This window comes from Anas acuta, chromosome 4 (genome assembly GCF_963932015.1).
Source record: "Anas acuta chromosome 4, bAnaAcu1.1, whole genome shotgun sequence".
NCBI lineage: Eukaryota > Metazoa > Chordata > Aves > Anseriformes > Anatidae > Anas > Anas acuta.
The window spans coordinates 70,459,278-70,476,534 of NC_088982.1; the positions used below are offsets into that span (position 1 = coordinate 70,459,278).

The window sequence follows — 17,257 nt, forward strand, 5'->3', positions numbered from 1 at the left end:
CCGTAGGCAGACCACGAGCTCAGCTCTGCAGGGCCCTCAGGGCTTCCCTCAGTCACACGTCTCCCACTGACTGCAGCGCCAAGCCTTGCGAGATGCGGTCCCACAGCAGAAGGTCAAACAGCGTCCACGAGTGCTCCAAGAGGCAGAGGTCAGGGCATGGAGAGCACGGCAGCGAGAGGCCTTGTGGCATGGAGCCGTCCCTGGGGACCCCCAGAGGTCGAATGGAAAGCTCAGCGCAGAAAGCATGTTTAGCTGAGGGAAATATCTTCTTCCAAGGCCCCCAAAAACTGACGCCTAGCCACAGAGCCCTGTGGCGGCCCACCCAACCTGGCCTCGCTGCCCCGCGACCAGGCCGCGTGGCGGTAAGATGGCCGGGGCCGGGCGCCGCTTCTGTGGAAACCAACCCCCAGGGAAGGATCCCAAATTCCCTCGAAATGCGACTCGGTGAGGTGCCTCGGTGGGATCTGGAGGCTGGTATTTGGGGTGTGTGTGTGGGGGCTGGTATTTCAGGTCGGTACTGAACCGTGCAGACCCTGCCGCCATGAGCCAGCCCCTCCGCCTGCTTTCGCTACCGCGCTAATGGAAACGAGGACCTGAAAAACCACCCGAGTCAGGGTGGGTTCCTTCAAAGAGTCGTATCTGGCTCCTGATCCTCCTAACCTGCTGCAGAAGTTACAGACGCGTACGCCCATCAGAGGAAAATAAGTAGTCTCCACGGGTGAATAAAGATTATGCCTCTTTAAACCAACTGTAAATCTGCATGAAGACAGAATATACATACACAAGTAGGCAGCGTGCAACGTGACGTCAATCTTAGTTTCAGAGATTTATTATTACCATACATAAAATTTCCTAGTAATAATAACATTCTATGTAAAATACTAGAGCATTGGGACACTTTGAGGGTGAAAACGGTACAAGAAAAATAGGAAAAAGTAGTTCTGGTCTTTAAAAAAAAATGCTGGGAGGGAAGCACTCCATTAAAAATGTACGGGTCGGGGACTGGAACGTATTAACGTGAATCTGTCTTACACTCGGTGTAGTAACCTTGAGAATTGTATCGTAGGCCTTCGTTGCAGCAGCAGGAGAACAGATTTAAAGGAAAAAAGAGAGAGATGCTTGCAGTGGGATCAATCAGTTTGCTGTTTATTGTTATTATTCTTGTTTCCCGTTTATTTCGCTTTTGAGCACAGTTCCGCCCCTGATTTGAACCCTCTCCATGACTCGCAGCTGACGTCGAGCCCAACTCTCACGTCCTACGAACGCGCCACCCGCGGCCACCCCTTCCTCCATCCTCGCTGCATTCCCTCGGGACCGTGCCTATGCAGATGACAAGGGATCGCCGGAGCAGCCCCGTTGGCTCCCCAAGGCTGCAGGATGAAGGAGCCCGAGATGCCCACGCAGTCGGGGAACCCACCACAGCCCCTGCCTTGGCTCGGCCCTGTTGGCCCCGCCGCTCCTGACCACGAGGCCAGCGCCGTGCTGCCACACGCGGCCTTAGCAGTGACGCTGCCACGTGTCGTTACTCCATTAGAGAAAAGAAAGAAGCAGAAATAGGAGAAACAACCGAAAAGGGAAAGTTGCTCTGCTTGGGAACTCCTCCTGGCCTATGGATGCTCCTGCGAGGAGGTGAGCCGCGTCCTGTGGCACGCTTTGGGGCCGGCCACAGCCTGCAGTGGGGTGATGCCCTGCTGACTCCTCCACAGTGGGAACCGAGAGAAAAGTCCCAGCCCAGCAGCAGAGGAGCTTGTGTGTGTGTTTATCCGTCTGACAGAGCAAGAATGGGGCGGGGAGAAAGCCAAGAGAAGACGCGAAGGCAGGTGGTTATGAGAGTACACAAGTGGCTAATAAAAGCAGGGTTTTTACTAGTCGCAGCGGTTAAACAATTTTAATGGGCGGCATTCTCATAACACGCCTGAGCGGCTTTTAAGGCTGCCAAACACCTCTGTCAGGAGCGAGGAAGTTCTGGAGATGCACGCCGAGGCGCACGCAAGCCCATCGGAAGATCTGATAGCGTGCAAACGCGCCTCTCCCAGAGATAGCTCACTTTCTGCACAGATCAATAAGCCATCAGAAGCTGCCATCTATCACCCCCCTTAAGCCCCAGCAGCACCCAGGCTGGCGAGAGGCCCACGGGGCTGCTCCACACCTCTCGCCAGAGAAGTCTCGTTTGGGCTGTGCTCGGTACGATAGTCCATCGGGATCAGACTGGGGTACTACGCGTCTTCTTGGCAAACTTTCTACAAAAGCAATCACGGTGTGTGTGTAATTGAGATAAACCACGGGTTGCTAACCCCGTCCAGCACCCGGAGGGTCCGCACTGGGCTGGAGGTCAGTGATGCCGGGCCCTCACACATGCACAAAACCCGCCAAGAGGATGCAGAGCTACAAACTTCCAGCAAGGAGAGGCCGCTCTTGCAAAGGAGGAAATTCATCGGTTATTCTGATGAGGCCGACCTCAGAAGAGTTAACGCCATCAGCCAAACGTCACTCACAACCCCAGCGCTGCCTTCGTCCCAACGTAGTGCCACTGTCTGCAGGTGGGCTCTTGCTGCTGCTCCCCCCAGGGCCCTCATCCCACCTCTGCTCCTGCGAGCAGTGAGCGGGGCACCGGCCACCCCGTGCACATGGGGATAGGGGAAGGAGTTGTGACTTCTCACTGAGTTGCTAATTCCTGCGACTACAAATCTCGATGTCACCCCGTGTGCACCGCTCCTCTGTACTAAATCCATCATCCTCGACACCTCCAGACACATCTGATGCATGCACCTCGCCAGCGACACTGTAATTTTAATAATGACAAGGGATTAAGTGTGATTGCTAGGCTCTCCCCTCGCTTGTTTCCTTTGCCTACCGCCATCAACCACCAGCCGTGTTGGGTGCAGCGGGGCACTTTGCCTTCCATTGTCTGCAGGGCTCGGGTACGGTCCCCGAAATGTCTGCGCCGTCGAAGCCGCCTGCACGCCTAGCACACTCGACAGCCTGTCTTTAGGGCCGGGGAGCATTCAGTAACGCATCGTCAGGTCCGAGGGCACGGCGTGAGAGAGGCGTGGGTGCAGTCCGGCCAGAAGCCTGCGCTGTATCCGTGTGTCCCCCCCACCCCAGCGCTGTGCATCGCACCCGGCCACCCTTCTCCCCACCACCCCGCCACCACCGCCACCAGGAGAAAGAAAAGCCACCAACGAAAAGGCGAAGCAAAGCAAAACGGCTCGGCGCAAACCGAAAAGGAGAGAGAAAGAGAGAGAGGAAAAGCCGGAGAGGAGAGCCCGGAGCCAGCCACCGGTGTCGGAGCACGGCCGGGCCGGGCGAGCGCTGTCCCCGTGCGGCGGGGGGAGAGGAGAGGGGGGCGCGGAGCCGCCTCGGGCTCCCCGGCTCGGGGCCGGGAGCGGGGCCGGGGCCGGGCGGCGCAGGGGGGGCGCCGGGGCCGGGGCCGGGGCCGGGGGAGGGGGGGGGGGAACCCTCAGAGCCTGAAGGAGGCCTCGGAAAAGGGGTGCTGCATCTTGAAGCTAGACAAGAAGCACTGCAGGGGCGGGGGCAGGGGGTTGAGGAGGGACGGCGGGAGGCTGGGGAAAAAGAAATCATCTCCTCTGACCTCTAGCGAAGTGCCCGGTTTTTTCTTAAGCTCTTCACATTTCCTAAACTTGCAGATCTGGTGTCCCGTTTTGCGGTTCCTGCAACTGCTGCAGACTCCACAGTTGATGAGCCGCTTGCAGGGCACGCACACCCCGCAGCGTTTCCGCTTCTTCTTGGCGGGGTTCCCCGCCCCGGCCCCGGCCCCACCGCCACCGCCGCTCCCCCCTCCTCCACCTCCTCCTCCTCCTCCTCCTCCTCCTCCTCCTCCTCCGCCGCCTCCCCCGCCGCCCCCCGCCCCGGCGGCGGCGCCCAGGGCGGAGGCGGGGGCGGCCGAGGCGTGGCTCTGCGGGCAGTCCGCCAGGTTGGCGATCTGGAAGGCGCTGTCGGTGACGGCGGCCGAGGCGGCGGCGGGGGAGTGCAGGGCCGTCATGACGATCACCCCCGGCGGCAGCGAGAGGCCGCCCAGCGCCGGGATGGCCGAGAAGGTGCCGACACGCTCGGGGAGGTTCATGAGGTCGGCTTCGGCCGCGCCGCACTTGAGCTTGTTCATGCACTCGCCCGCCAGCGGCCGGCAGTGCTCGGGGGCCAGGCTGGAGAGGAAATTGTTGTTGGCCATGGGCAGCGCCGGCTGCTCGCCCGGGGCGCAGCCCGGCTTGCCCAGCCGCTGCGAGTCGCTCCGGTGGTGCATGCTGCCCCTGCCGGCGTGCAGCGAGGCGGCGGCGGCGGCGGCGGCCGAGGAGGAGGAGGAGGAGGAGGAGGAGGAGGAAGAGGAGGAGGAGGAAGGCTTCCTCGCCGCGCCGCCGCCGGCGCCGCCAGCGCCGCCGCTGCCCCAGAGCATGGCGGTGGCGGCGGCGGCGGTGGCGGTGTCGCAGTTCCAGGGGGACATCCCGATGCGGGCGGCGGCGGCGGCGGCGGCGCTGGGGAAGATGGGGGTGGTGATGCGGGCGATTTTGGCCGCCTGCGGGAAGGCGCCGCCGTTGGTCTTGTAGAAGGTGGCGAAGGAGCGGTACCTCTCCATCTCCGAGTTGTAATCCACAAGGCTGTTGAGGGCCCCCTCGGGCAGGTGGCTGTCCTTGGGCAGCCCCGGCGCCTCGGGGTTGGGGCCGCTCTCCACGCACACGTTGGTGTTCATGGTGGCGGCGGGCAGGGGGGCCGGGGGGCTCAGTCCTCCGCAGGGCGCGTCCCCGCCGACGCCGAGCGGCCGGGCAGCCGCGCCCGCTGCATCCTCACGGGAGCCGCCGCAGCTGAAACACACAAAGTCGGTTCCCAGAGGGGGGGCCGGGGGGCGCCGGGACCCCCGGCTTCACCCCCTCACCCCCGCACCCCGGGGCGAGCCCCCAGCCCCAGCCCCGCTCTGCGGGCCGGGACGAGTCCCGCAAAAAGTCCGCCGTGGGGGGCAGAGGGGGCTGCCCACCTACCATCGGAAAACAAAATAAAAAAAAAAAGGGAAAAAAATAAAATCAAAAGGCACAAGGAGGAGGAAGGGGGAGGGAGCCGCCAGCTGCCACCGTGTCCTTCTGCGCCCGGCGGTCATTAGCTGCCTGCCGGCACAGCTGGCTCCGGGGGGGCAGGTCGCTCCCTCCCCGCCTGGGGGTTGGGGGGGGGTGCAGGGAAAGCGGCTGGGTTTGGGAAAGAAAAAAAAAGAAAGAGAAAAAAAAATATATAGTAATAATACTACTTAAGCCAGGCAATTTCACAGCGTGTGATCTCGGCGCCTGCAGCTGTGCACAAGCCGGAGGGCTCTCCCCCAGCTCCCCGCCGGGGGGGGGGGGGGGCCGGGCAGCCCCTGCCGCAGGCACTGCGGGCCCCGGGGGGGCTGCGCCGGGCGTGCAGGCGGGGACGAGCCGGCAGGGGTCGGCGCTTTCCCCGCCGGGCAGGGGCTGCCCATCCCCGGCGATTTTGGCAAAGTTTCGGAGGGGGCGAGGGGGCCGTGTCCCCCCGTACCCCCTCCCCGCAAGGCCGGCGGCGGCGGTGGGGGGGGGGGGTTGGGGGGGTCAGCCGGGAGCCAGGCGGATTATGGCAGCCTGCGAGAAGTGAGGCGAAACATCCGCGGAACTTAAAAAGCCCCCGGTGGAGGAACACTGGCTCTTTGTTTTCCAGCTGCTTTTACCTGCACAGTTTAGGCATTTCTAGCATCTTTTCCCGATGGACGGCGATCGATCGGAAGCGGTCGCTTCAGGGCCGCTAATGGGGCCGCGTCTCGTTTCCAGACGCCGGTACGTTGGGTTCAAAACGGTTATCAATTACGGTAATTACGATCATAATTAGATTAATGAACCGTTCCGAGCCCGACCTCCCGAGCGCGCAAACTTCATCTCCCCCCGCTGCCGCGCAGCGCCGGGGGGGCTCCGGGTGAGCCGGGGGCAGGGGAAGGGGCGAGAAGCCTCAACCCCAAAAGGTTTGGGAGGAGGGAGCCCCCCCCGGGGCCCCCCCAAAAGGGAAGCAGCGAGACGGTATCTCCCTCCCCGGAGGTCTGGCGGCCGTACAAAGGCTGCCCCGGCGAGCTGCCGAGGGTCGGCGGGGCTGGCAGAGCGCCCCCCACCCCTACCCTATACCCCCATTTCCAGAAAGGGGGAAAAAAATAAAAATAAAAATAATCAGAATAATAAAAAAGCCGCACGGCCTCGGTGCCAACTCCTCGCTCCAACTAGTTCTGGGAAGGGAACCCCCGCATCGCATCGGGCGAGCATCGACAGCCCGATCCTCCTCCTTCTCCTCCTCCTCCTCCTCCTCCTGCCCCGTCCCCCCCCGGCCGCCCCCTCCCGGCACAAGGGGGGTGCCCCCGGCCGCGGGGTCCCCGCTCCCCCCCCCCCGGCACCGCACCGCAGCCCTCGGGCGAGCTAAAGAAATGGCAATCGCTGCCCCGGCTTCTCCATTGCGCTCCGGCCTCAGCCAAATGCGACCGTACATGTGCAATATTGCATGTCTGGTCTGGCGAAGACAGGGAGATCAAAGGTCATATTTAGCATTCAGGAGGAGGGGCGGGTGCAGATTAATTAATAAATTAATATCGCGGCGCCTTTTATTGCCCCAGCCTAGCGTTAATCTACTTTTGCGATCCCAGAGGGCGAGAACAAAACAAAATAAATTAAAAAAAAAAAAAAAAAAAAGGAGAGAGAAAACAAAAAAACCTCCCCCCCGAAAAACACACACACACACAAAATAAATTAATAAAAGAAAACCCACCCCCTAAAAAAAAAAAATACGGAGAAGGGGGGAGGGAGAAAGGAAAAAAAAAAATCAAACCAGTCACTTACCAGGCTCTTTATTTGGGGGGGCTTGGATTTGCAGACGCTACCAGCCTGCCTGCCTTTAATTAGTTGCACATCAGTCCCTAACACAAAGAAGAAGAAGAAGGAGAAGAAGAAGAAAATCTCCAGATGTGCCTTGGCAGCTCCTCAATTACAACTTTGCTACTTGTAAACAAACTGCGAGGGGCGGCGGGGAGGGGTGCAAGGATGGAGGGGGGGGGGGGGTTGGAAATAAATAAATCCGCCGCTCCGCCGAACAAAATACCTGCGAGTGGCTTTTTTTCCCCCTCTCTCTCTCTCCCTCTCTCTCTCTCTCTCTCTCCGTCTCGTTGCAGAGAAAGGAGGAGGAGGAGGAGGAGGGGGAGGCGGCGGGGGGCGAGGAAGGAGCAGGCACCGAGGGAGTGTGCGTGAGTGTGTGTGTGTGCGCTGTGTGTGCGCCGCGCTGCTCGCCGCCGTGTGCGAGGGCGGGCGGGAGCCTCCCGCTGCCTCCCCTCGCCGGGGGTGGGCGGCGGGGGTGGGAGGCGACGGTGGTGGCGGTGCTGGAGGCGGTGGTGGCGGTGGTGGTGGCGGTGGTGGCGGTGGAGGCGACCGCCGCCGAGGTGAGCGGGCGGGGAAGGACGCGGCGCTGCGGGCACCCGGCGCGGTGCCGCCGCCGAGGGGCGCGCACGGGCCGCGGCCCCTGCCCGAGGCTCCGGGAGGCTCCGGGAGGCTCCGTGCTGCCCTGCCCGCCTGGATCCTGCCCTGCCCGCCTGGTTCCTGCCCTGCCCGCCTCGCTCCTGCCCTGCCCGCCCGGCTCCTGCCCTTTTCTCAGCTCCCCGGCAAAGCCACGCCGCCGCCGAAGTTGCTCCGCAGCCGCCAGCCCTCCTTGCGGACCCCGTTCCTCATCGCGCACCCCCTTGCTGCCCCCCTTCCCCACCTTCGTTCCCGTTGAAGCGAACGGCTGGGAATTAAGGATGCTCCGCCAGCCCTGCTGGAAGCGGTCTCCGAAAAGCCCAGGCCCCCGGCGCGACGTGGGGATGCTCGCAAGGCTCCTGGCGGCGCACCGCACGCCTCCCTGCTCCGCTGCGAGCGCACGGCCTCCCCTCCAACAATTCCGACAAAAACTAAGTGCAGAAACATCCCCACCTGTCTTCCGAGGAGTTCTTGCGAGGGACTGGGCTCGTCGAATAAATTATGCACCGCGAGTTATTCGCCCAGCTCCTCTCGGCACCTCCACGCAGAGCCTAAGAAGCATTGCCGCAGCCGGCTGCCGCGAGCGCAGGCACCGAGCGGTTAATAAATGGATGTCTCTGTCAGAGGAATCATCTCAGCCCTCTGTAAATTACAGAAAGGGAAGGGAAAGTCGTACCGTTTGATTGGCTTTATATGTGTAAGTGAACGAAAGCCTTATTTACGGATGGCAGTTTTATTTCTTCCCACCCCGGGTTGAGATCGAGCTCGGCATCCTCGGCGTTAGGGGGCTGCATTTGGGAAAGTGGCACGTGCCCGGGAACTTTCTCCCAGGAGGAGCCACGAGATGTGAATCTCAGCCCAGGGCTTTTGCGAGGGCTCGTGGTTAATTACTCCAGCAATTAAGAGAAGCTCAGACCGAACACGGACAGCCACGGTCGATCGCAGGTCCCTGAGAAGCCGCGGCATTCTGGATCGGCACACTTTGGAACCAGCACAGTTTATCAACCCGGTAACCTGCCTCTACTCACACCGTGTGCCTTTTAAAACACCCCCAAACAGGTATTAAGATAATAAAGCATAACCTTCCAAGGAGCTCGCACGATCCCTTAGGACGGCTCTTTCAGGAAAAACTTTTGGGAAAAAATATCAAAGAGGCGAAACGATGTTTTGGTCATGTCACAAAGTGGCAAAAGCCAAGGGCTTTTCTTGCTGAGGTTCATCCCCACCACTTTTCTCCCCAGTTAGCTGTCAAATGCCATTTGCAATACTCCAAACACTCGAGACGTTTTTCAAACACAGCATCCTCCTGAAACTGCAAATTTCCTTTAATCACAGCCTTAGCCTCACTTAAGCAATCCTTTCCGAGTTAATTTATTACTCTCAAGGAGTTACATTTTTAATAACCTAAAGGAGGAAAAGGGAAAAAAACTCTGATAATCTTTCCTCATGCATAAGGAAGGACGTTTCATGTATTTTTTAATTGTCATGTGAGTTAGGTCGCAGTGCTATATATAATCTATCTGCTCCAGCTTGGAAAACTTGCAGGCTTCTCCAGAGTCTGGGAAGAAGTGTGGAATTCAGTTTGGACGGGCTTCCTCCGAAACCTTCTGGCCAGAAAAGGTTTTTTGTTTTGTTCTCTTCTCAGATACGAATCTGCTTTATCCTGCAGTCTGCCCCCAGCCCGAGAGCTTCGGAGGACTGGAAGAGTGGAAAATGTACAGGTGTTTATCGGCCGAGCAGCCAACATTCCAGCCACAACTTTCTCACGATGAGTCTTAAGAAAGCAGTTCCAGATTGTCCTTTTCACCATAATCCCCGCTTTGATGGGAGGGACAGAAAGTTAAGAATCGCAGGCTCTGTTTTTCATCCAGAGACCATGGCTATTTCGTTTCTTGCAGGAATGCAGAGCGAGCGATATGTTGCAACACAGCGAGCACAGGAGGTGCCCTGCCTTTGTAAATATTGAGGTTGTTCAGAAAGAAACTTGCAAAAAAAAAAAAAAAAAGAAAACTGAAATTCATTTCTTCTGTTCTTGCTCACTCGGTGTCTATCCACGAAGTGGCCATCGTAACCCTATCCTGATCCACTGAGAAAAAGGGGGGAGCTGGGGGTGAGGCAATCCCCTGGCGAAGACAGCAGCTCACGAGAGACTGCTGGCTGGCTCTTTTTTGCTAATCTTCTCTCAGCGTGCCAACTCCCTGAGGCTCCCAAAGCCCACAGACCCCACGGCAGGGCTGGCTTCTGGCCCGGCTGCTGTTCTGATGCTCCCTTCCAGCAGGGCCAGCTGCCCTAAGCGGTCCCCGACAGCGTGTGCCCAGCCAACGCTGCGGGAGGGCTGGGGACCAGCAAAGTCCTTGCTCCTGCTCCCCTCGCGTTGCCTTTGGAAGATCTCCCAGCTTACACTCGGGACTGGCTGATTTTCATTCAGGAGCACAACAGCAGCGTACCTGCATGCCCTTAGGGACAGTGGTTCGCCTCTGTGACTTCTGGCAGCACCGGGCACCCGTGCTCCTTTCTCTGTTGATGCTCACCTCTCCGCTGGTGTGTGTGCACCACCCCTCCTTCTGGCCACAGCCAGGGACCCTCTCCAGTGTGCAGCTCCCTCGTGCCCACCCCTGCTGCTTTAATCCACCCCATCCCAGCGCCTCGCGCACTGCCAGCTGCCGCACGGTTCTTGCAGTGGGGAAGGAAAGGCCAGACATGAGCTTGTCTTTGTGTGCTGCAGGGAAAAAAAAAAGCACCTGGGAACTGCAGTAACGCATAATCTGCTAGCGAAAATAAGGTTAAAACCATCCCTTAAAATGCCTTGCTTATCATCCGGTATTAGTGAAAGCTGCTCTCCTCGTTTGTGTTTGAAGGGAAATGCGGTGATTACCCCCTGCTACAGACACCTACAAATATTTACTAAAATAATGTAGCAGAGCGTTTTTTTAAAGAAGTTGACAGAGCCTCACCACCCCGAATCTGGCTGGATTCTGCTCCGAGCACGGCCACTTCCTTGCTGCTTCCCAGGCAGGCGTCCAGGTTGCTGATCTCCAATTATGCCGGCTCCCAGAGGGCTCGATCCTTCGCCGCTGTGAGTCAATGGAGCTCGATGGAGCGCTGCCAGCTCACGCGGGCTGAGTTACAGCAGCACCCGGACAAAACAAAACCCACACTCACCCTCGTGGTCCCAGCGCTGGGATCCTCGCAGACCGAGAGCCCTGAAACCTGTGTCAAAGGAGCCAGCTGCAGAAAACACCTGGGAGGGCCGGGGCTGTGCTCAGAGCACCTCAGTGCTTCCAGATGTCTCCGCTCCGCTCACGATGGCCCACCCGCCGGTGCCACGGTTTCATTTCTTAATTGCTTCTGCTCGCTGATTCCGAAAAAAAGCTGCCCTTTATCGGGGAGGTGGAGTGGCTTTTGCCTCGCGGATGCTGTAGGAATCTAAACGCCGTGGCAGAAGCGGTGTGCCAGCAGCTTGCCAGGGGTCTAGGACACGCAGTGCTGCCTGGCCGGCATGCAGCGAGCGGGGACTTGCTCTCCTGATCGGCTCTGGGGCTCCTTTGTGCTCTTATTTGTGCTCTTGGGGCTTGCATCTTCCCAGGAAACTATGAGAAAAGTTTGTTCCAATCCTGCTAGTCAAGGATGCCTGACAGTTCGGGGTATCTCTATTTTTTTTTCTTCCAAGCCCTGATTTCAGGTACTTCTCAGTTAGTCAAGCTTCACCTCTTTGGACTAAGAGTTTCCTGTTCGAGTGCTACGCGTTCTCTAAAACTGTTCAGCTGGTTTCCAGACTTGGCTCGTAGCAAACACACTTGCCATGCTAAAATCATAGCTCCTGAAGAGCTGCTGTTCTAAGGAGCTCTGATACCTTCGCACTTGGAAGCAGATGCTTGAAATTTGGTCATTGTAAACGCATCTCATCCAGCCAAATTACACACGTCTCTCAGCTATAAGAAAAACACCTTAGTTCACATGTAGGAGAAGTGGTAGAAATAACCACAGGTAACATCTCTGGGGTGTGTTTTTTTTTTTAACTACACTTTGATAAAATTCCCTCTGCAAATGCATTTCCTGCATACTGGCAGTGGCGAAAGGTAAGCAGCTGTGACGGAGCATTCAAATGTGTGATCTCTTCTAGCAAGTTATCAAAACAAACATGATCCCACTTCCAGCCTGTGGAGACAGACCCACCGATGTTGGAGAAGGACGCAGGCACCGTAGAGAGAACCCACAGAAATTTTGAAATTGGGATGTGTGGAGATGGGGCCTATTCCAGATGCTGTAAGAGCATTTGGGTTGAAACCAAAACAGTAAAGCAAGCCCAACTCTTTGAATGCCCCGTGAAACAACAAAAGGAAAAATAGAGTCTGCCTAAGGAGAATACCACAGGAAGGGAGGTTTTGAATGAGATCCTACTCCAGAGAAATATTTTCTCTGTAGTTGTGACGTTGCATGGCTTTGGCCACGCTCTCACTGAACTAGCCACAGACTCTGTTATCATCTCAACTCTCAGGCTGCGACAAAAGGCACGTGTATATTTACTATCTGGCTCTGTAAATGCCTTGCTCCCTTCATCTGTTGTCACACTGTCGCTGCTAAAGACGCAGACTCATCTGGAATAAGCTTATGTTTTTCAAATACTTGATTTCACACAACACTATTATTTATGGTTAAGGCTTCGTTTGGAAGAATGACAATCAATCATGACTCAAAGGCGGTGTCAGTGCCAGAAGCAGTCCTGTCCTCCTAAAGGCCACCATTCTGACTTGCAATAAGCACCAGCACGCAGCGGATGGTCATTTCCCTTACCGTCCCCTGAGGTCATGTTAATCAGCCTCCAGCTTTTCTGTCAGAAGGCATAAAAATGGGACTCTGCATGCTGCACGGGTAGGGCTGACGGATAATCACCTACCCATGTCCCCAGAACTCGTTTCTTTCTGACCTCAGAGGTATTGCAGGGGCCCACGGATGAGTAACGGTGTGGAGGCCAGTTGGCCACTCCACATCAGGTGGTTTAAGAGATGCTGCAGGTAGCTGGATGCCGACAGCACGCTGTCTGTCATCTAGATGACTGCAATTAATCATCTCCTTTCCGAGGCGGGACATTCAGCAGCAGGTATCATCTCACAGAAATGGAACTGCTGCGTTTCAGATCCTGCTGGCTTCCACAAGCTTGTGACTGCCACCCCAGCTCCCCGAATGCCTTTCAGCATTCACCTACTCACCAGTGCGACCCCAGGGGCTGGAGAAAGTGGATGCCGGGAAAGGGAGACGAAACCCCAGATGCCAGCAGGTGGTCAGAGGAACACATCCTTAGAACAGCGACAAAATGCGAGCTCCTGGACCTGGGAGGGAGGACAAGAAAGGCACGCATTGAAAAGCGAACAGGAAAAGCTGGTAAGAGCAGTGGAAGAGGGACGGATAAGCTGTGTGGTGAGGAGTTCACAAGAAAATTAGGACAGAACAATACACAGGAGGCGCCAGGAGGGACGTACGCAAACTTCCTGGTTTCAACAGGACAGCTCTCCTTTCTCAGACAGTGCCGTCCCGTCCAGGTGTGCTGTCACAGAGAGGTTTTAATCTGCAATCCTAAACCAGCGAGAGCCGTTCTGAGGGCAGCCGGTGCTGCAGGACCCAGGCGAGCTGCTGGGGGAAGCCCTCTCACCTCTCCCCAAGGCTGGCGTGCCAGCAGATTCCCTGCACAGCATCCCGCCTGCTCGGAGCGGCGATTCCCTTTCAGCTCCTGCTTCCTGGGTGTAATATATCCCCCGTGAGCAGACACACACCTGCTTTACACTGCGGCTGCCCAACGCACGAAACGAGGCCCCGAGTAGGGAGATCGTGTCAGAACACGCCAGAGACAGGCCAGAAGATATTATCAAGCACTTGGACACGGACCAATATACCCTCGGTCTCGCAGTCCTTGCCTGTTCTCCCTGCTACGCTGGATCTACTTGATTCAAAGCCAGAAAGTGTTATTCCGAGCGGGATGACAGAAATGCCCATTGTTAATTCATTTATTGCTCAGCGCTTAATGGCCCGTGACTTTTTTTTAGCTGGTAATTGAGATTAACAGGGTTCTTTCTTTCCTACCTGGATTGTAAGGAAAAAGCTGCACAAATAGTTTCGGGCAGAGATCGCACCGCATGCAGAGCCTTCCTTAACACCCCTCCAGCCCATTTAATATGCAAGTTTGCTGTTACACAGAGCAATAAACGGGCCAGCAAACAACCGCCCTTACAGATAAAGCGGGCATTAAACGAGAACGCTGTCAACGTATTTAGAAGAAATTAGTTTATCATGCATAGCAAAGATGGGTTTCTTGAGACGTCTAATGAAAGCTGATATAGCCATTATCTGATTACTGTAACACACACTCAATCATTAATACAAAAGTCCTCTTTAATGATCTTTGTTTTATGGCCACAGCTATCCTAGGAGGAAGCCGGGAGGTGGGCAGGGGGAAGCGGTGCTTCTTGCTGGTGTTTATGCCAGCTGTAATGGGGTTGTGACACTGAAGAATGCCAATTAGACACCGATGCTTATTTCCTGGCCCCGACCACAAGACGTGGGTCAAACTTACACGAGGTCAGCAGCGTCTGATGTCCTGAGGGCAAGGTGGGACAAAATGATGCTATTTGAGATTAATGCAGGGGCCGTGCCAGTTTTCTGCAGCCCTGGGGACTGCTGGATGGCATATTAAGGTGGTTTGAAGCCACAGTCCCTGCTTCAGCTGTGCTGAACCAAGCCCTGCTAGGAGCAAAGAGCTGCACCCTGGCATCTGCATGTAAATGATGATCCTCTTCTTCAGCAGCAAAGCCATGGAGAAAGCCAGGATGCATAAGGGATCTGGTAATTATTTCTCAAGTTTGTTGCAGCAAACTGCACTCTGTTGTTATTTTGCTGCTGGCTTCTGCTAATAATTTGCTCTCCCTTTTTAAAGAATAGACCCGAGAAGAAATTTGTTGGCATCTGGCTCAATCAAAATGAAAAAAGTCATAATAAGGAAACTGTCTTTCAGAAAGAGTGAGGACTGTGTTCTCTGAATGTAGATTTTTTTAATGACTTTGGATTTTGCAGATTGTAGTCATTATACAGCTATTTATGAGGAAGTATTATTGTTGTCTTTGTCAACAAAAAAACCTCGAGAACACTGTCTGTCACCTAGAATTAGTATTGCCACAAAATAAATCTTCTCTCAGTATTTCCGTAGATGTTTTCACAGGATCATTACCGAACCTGAACCCCCCTATTAGTGCAAATTAAAAATTATTTAATAGTGCTGCCTGTGAAAGGGTGTTGTTTTTACAGCTGTCAAAGACCTCAGACACTGATCATTTTGTGTAACAATACATTATTTTCTTTTAGTACTTCTAGACAAATTGCAGGTGTTATCTTATGATTCCTTAAATGCCTGTGTTATTGTAAAAGCACTAGTATGAGTGAATAAATAGTCGCCTAATAGGTATTGATTTTGCATCTTTAAAAGCAAGGTGCTGAGAACACCAATAATATGTTTACCTCAAAAATATAAACGTCTTCATGTACCATTCAATTCACGCTGCAGTATTTGGGGCTTTGTATCTCTTTGGAGAGAGTTCCTACTGTGTATCATTTACGTCTCCTGTAAACTTGTAGGTTAAATGGTACATTAGTCTGGTTCTGAATCAGAAATTAAATGTATCCTTTGGGAAGGCTTCTAAATATTTTGACTTTAATGACGGGAGCTTTTTAGCCTCTCTCCTTGTGAAAGCCAGAGTTAGCTCCTTGTTGCTTCCCCCGTTGCTCCTTCTCCTGTGTGGAGCTGCTAAACCCCACCACTGTTGAATGTGCAGCAGACTGTAGACGGGAGAGTAAGTTCAGTGAAACAGGAGCAATCAAATTTTCCGTTCATGCCGTGCTGTGACCATAAAACAATGGAGTCGTGGTAGACCAGCAGAGAACGTGAAAGAAACAGATCTTAAGGAATGCATGTTTTCATGTACTGAAATGGTCACACATTTGCCTACCACATGAAATTCCTAGCTGTGTGTAATTCTATCTACATTCCTGGGTCTCACATCCTGCAGCAGCAATGACAAACATCCTTTTGTTTATATTTAGGGATTGTAGGGTTATTCATCTTTCATTCCTATTGTTATCGAGTCTCTATTTCCAATATCTGCCTGCGTCCTGCTCTCTCTAGCGTGATGCGAGTCCACAGTTAATATATGCACCCCATGCTTGTAGACACCCATGCTAAGCCTCCAAAATTTAGTTCACTGTTCACTTTGGCTGATGTTCTTCCTTGGCCACAGCAATCATTTCAGCACCGTCAGCTCACCTGCCCTTCATCTGCATTTGATCCAACTCGACAAACCCACTCGTTTTATTCTAACAAAACACTGGAAGTTTTCAAATGGTTTTTGCTTCCTAGGGTAGACTTCAAGACAAATATGTGCATGTGCAGACATACAAGGCCCGTGGGTTTGTGCAGTGGCCCTGGGAGAGACCAAACTTGAGCTGCCAATAACTTAACCACATTAGAGTTCAGGTCACAAGAAGGTCGGAAGGGCACCTGAAAAATTCTCATCTATCTCGCTCGACCCATATTTATAGGTTAAAAGATGAAGTTAGGCAAGATGGGTCCAACCCACACCATCCAAATGATCCAATCTTGGCTACGTATGATCTCTGTAAGTATAAAACCATCTATCCTTTATTACCAATCAACCCAGCTACCTTTGGCCAGATGTTTTCCGTAAGCATTGCAGTAAGAAGTACATTTTGAAGGACTTGAAAGACAGAAGCAGTTGGGATGGATGAAAACCTTGTGGAAGAAGAGAAAAGTAGTATTGCCATGGGTGGGGAAGGTGGACAAGATTTGACTTGCTGGTCTTTCTTCCATTTAATGTATACATAGGAGAGCTTTGCCTGACACTGTGGAAGAGTCTGCTCCAGCGCCAAGATCTACTGTAGTACCCGTCCTCAGTACGCACGGCTTACATGTACTTTCTTCCTCCACCAAACACCTGTTAGCATTTCCCTCGAGGTAGATCTCACCACTGAGATCAATAAATATGTTAACAGCAACGTCTTGCTGTAACTCCTGCAGTTACTCTAGCCCAACCTGCACGCCAGCTCCCCAGCAAATTTCACAATCCATTCGTGCACAACCACAATGCGCTCTCCATTGAGCCTGTCGTGTTCCCCACTTACATCTAAAAGGGAGAAAGCGAGCAAATGAGACAACAGGCAAAAATGTACACTGCCCAGGGAAAGCAGCCAGATCCCAGAAAAATATCCAGGAAAAAAATATATATATTTTAACCTCTGGGTCAACCAAATTTTCTCTGTTTACTATTTATTTCCTCTGCAGTTTTTAGCTTTTCACAATCCCTTAACATACCATACAACAAATCAAGAGTTTTCAGGACTTAAATTCCAACATTTGCTTCTCCTTGCTATGGTTCCATTTTTTGAATTCAAAAATAGCATTACACTTCAAATTTCACATTTACCGTTATATTTCTGAAATCTCACTTCCTTTTAAGTAACTTAAATTCCTCCTCATTTGATGTGATTCCAATGGATTATCCATTATGCCAATAACGTAATTACAAAAATCAAACAGAATTACTCCAGGGTGAGAAGTTGTCTTAGAGCTTTCGTTCGCCCCGTTTGGGGTTGCTGGAGAAGTCAATGTAATTAAGAAATGCCTATAGCCCTAATAAACATCCCAAGGTCATCCTCCCCTTGTGCCTGTAGCCCTTTCCTTGCCACTCCAAGCCCTGTCC

At 54.2% G+C, this 17,257-nt stretch overlaps 1 protein-coding gene and 1 long non-coding RNA gene across 11 annotated transcripts in view; one reads left to right on the top strand and one right to left on the bottom strand.

Annotated features, from left to right (window-relative positions):
* The window catches only part of CXXC4 (CXXC finger protein 4), a 98,514-nt gene that overhangs the window by 16,829 nt on the left and 64,428 nt on the right, over nucleotides 1–17,257 (bottom strand). For 4 of the 10 annotated variants that reach the window (XM_068681864.1, XM_068681865.1, XM_068681866.1 and 1 more), the window contains 2 exons: nucleotides 12,707–12,826; nucleotides 677–4,817 (listed from right to left, as the gene is read on the bottom strand). In XM_068681864.1, the coding sequence (XP_068537965.1) occupies nucleotides 3,461–4,817; nucleotides 12,707–12,826 (1,477 nt within the window). In that variant the 3' untranslated portion in view covers nucleotides 677–3,460. Of the gene's footprint in view, nucleotides 1–676; nucleotides 4,818–5,251; nucleotides 5,668–6,830; nucleotides 6,972–7,089; nucleotides 7,684–12,706; nucleotides 12,827–17,257 lie in introns of those variants that run through there. The other 6 variants (XM_068681867.1, XM_068681871.1, XM_068681869.1 and 3 more) reach the window with 6 other exon arrangements.
* Nucleotides 3,930–7,008, top strand: LOC137856463 (uncharacterized). Its single transcript, XR_011096466.1, has 3 exons — nucleotides 3,930–4,058; nucleotides 5,674–5,789; nucleotides 6,865–7,008. It is a non-coding gene; the product is annotated as an uncharacterized lncRNA (long non-coding RNA).